We start from the raw sequence: 1,244 nt of genomic DNA, 5'->3' as shown, positions 1-1,244 counted from the left end.
TTATTTTAAATCGGTACTATATCTCCATTACAATTTCAGCATTGTTATTCATAATCTAATTACATATTACATGTATTATGTAATATGTAATTAGAGTGAGCTTGATTTTGTTCTTCAGGTGTGTCAGAATTCATTTAGAATGGCTAATGTAACAGAGTACACTGTGACGGTAAACCTACTCTTTCGGTCATTTATCATATTTAAAATGCAAAGAGCATACGCAAATCCAAATATACTTAAGGGAAAATTGTTACACATTATAACCCACTCTATTTCTCTTATTTCATATATAGTGCTGCAAATAAAAACCTTTAATATTAATGGCTTTTACAAAATACCTTGTTGTTGATGTCATAACCAGACACAGAATATGTGTACATGAGATATGATCCCCCTTGACTGGCACTGGGGCTGCACTCTGGTCGGTCTGGGTCATGCTCTGAGCCCCAGTTGTGTCCAAACTCATGTGCTGTGACAAGATCCGCCTCACGAGTGATCACCCTCTGCCCATAGTGATTCCTGGATGAACTCAGGCCGGAGTTCAGGTAGAGAGTGTGTCCATTCTTAAAGTATTCTGCACAATAGAAGGAAGAGAAAGAAAAAAGTCAAAATCAGTTTATGTAATTTACCTCTCCTTACATATATTAGTAACGTTTTTAAATATGAACATGCCCCAACAGAAAAGAACTTGATAGCCTCATTTAACTCTGCTTCAAGGTGCCTTACAACAGGCTCATTACTTTCAACCTATGATACACAATCTAACACAAAGACTTGAATACAACATACAGAGTATACATACAACATATAAAACATGTCTGATTTCTGGAAAAGATCAAAAATAATAATATATACTGTCAACATCCTGTAATCACCTTCAATAGAAGAAATTGCACTTCATTAGTGAAAACTATATCTTAATGAGTCTTAATCTATATACTTTTACATTCCATATTCTATTTATATTCACTATTGCTCTCGTCCTTTTACCTTCACTGAAATACTTTGAACTTACAGGTGAAAAAATAGGGTGCATACCTCAGCATTTCCTTCCCAGACTCCATAGACCTGTGACACTGTACATGAACTGTGACTAGATTCCTCTCATCAAATCCTACAGGTGCCTTTGATTTCCTCTACTGGAGATGAAGAATGTCATAATGCTAAGAACTGATGTAACATGACATGACTAAAGAGCAAATACTTTTTTCACAGGAGAGCAATATATCTTAGAATAATATAAT

At 34.9% G+C, this 1,244-nt stretch overlaps 1 protein-coding gene across 1 annotated transcript in view; it reads right to left on the bottom strand.

Annotated features, from left to right (window-relative positions):
* LOC119591553 (ADAM 17-like protease) overlaps positions 1-1,244 on the bottom strand; it is a 17,939-nt gene that overhangs the window by 4,477 nt on the left and 12,218 nt on the right. The window contains exon 9 of the mRNA XM_037940304.1: positions 339-574. Within this exon, the coding sequence (XP_037796232.1) occupies positions 339-574 (236 nt within the window). The remainder of the gene's footprint in view (positions 1-338; positions 575-1,244) is intronic.

Source organism: Penaeus monodon, chromosome 28 (genome assembly GCF_015228065.2).
Source record: "Penaeus monodon isolate SGIC_2016 chromosome 28, NSTDA_Pmon_1, whole genome shotgun sequence".
Classification (NCBI taxonomy): domain Eukaryota; kingdom Metazoa; phylum Arthropoda; class Malacostraca; order Decapoda; family Penaeidae; genus Penaeus; species Penaeus monodon.
This window is presented reverse-complemented; position numbering and strand designations above follow the sequence as displayed.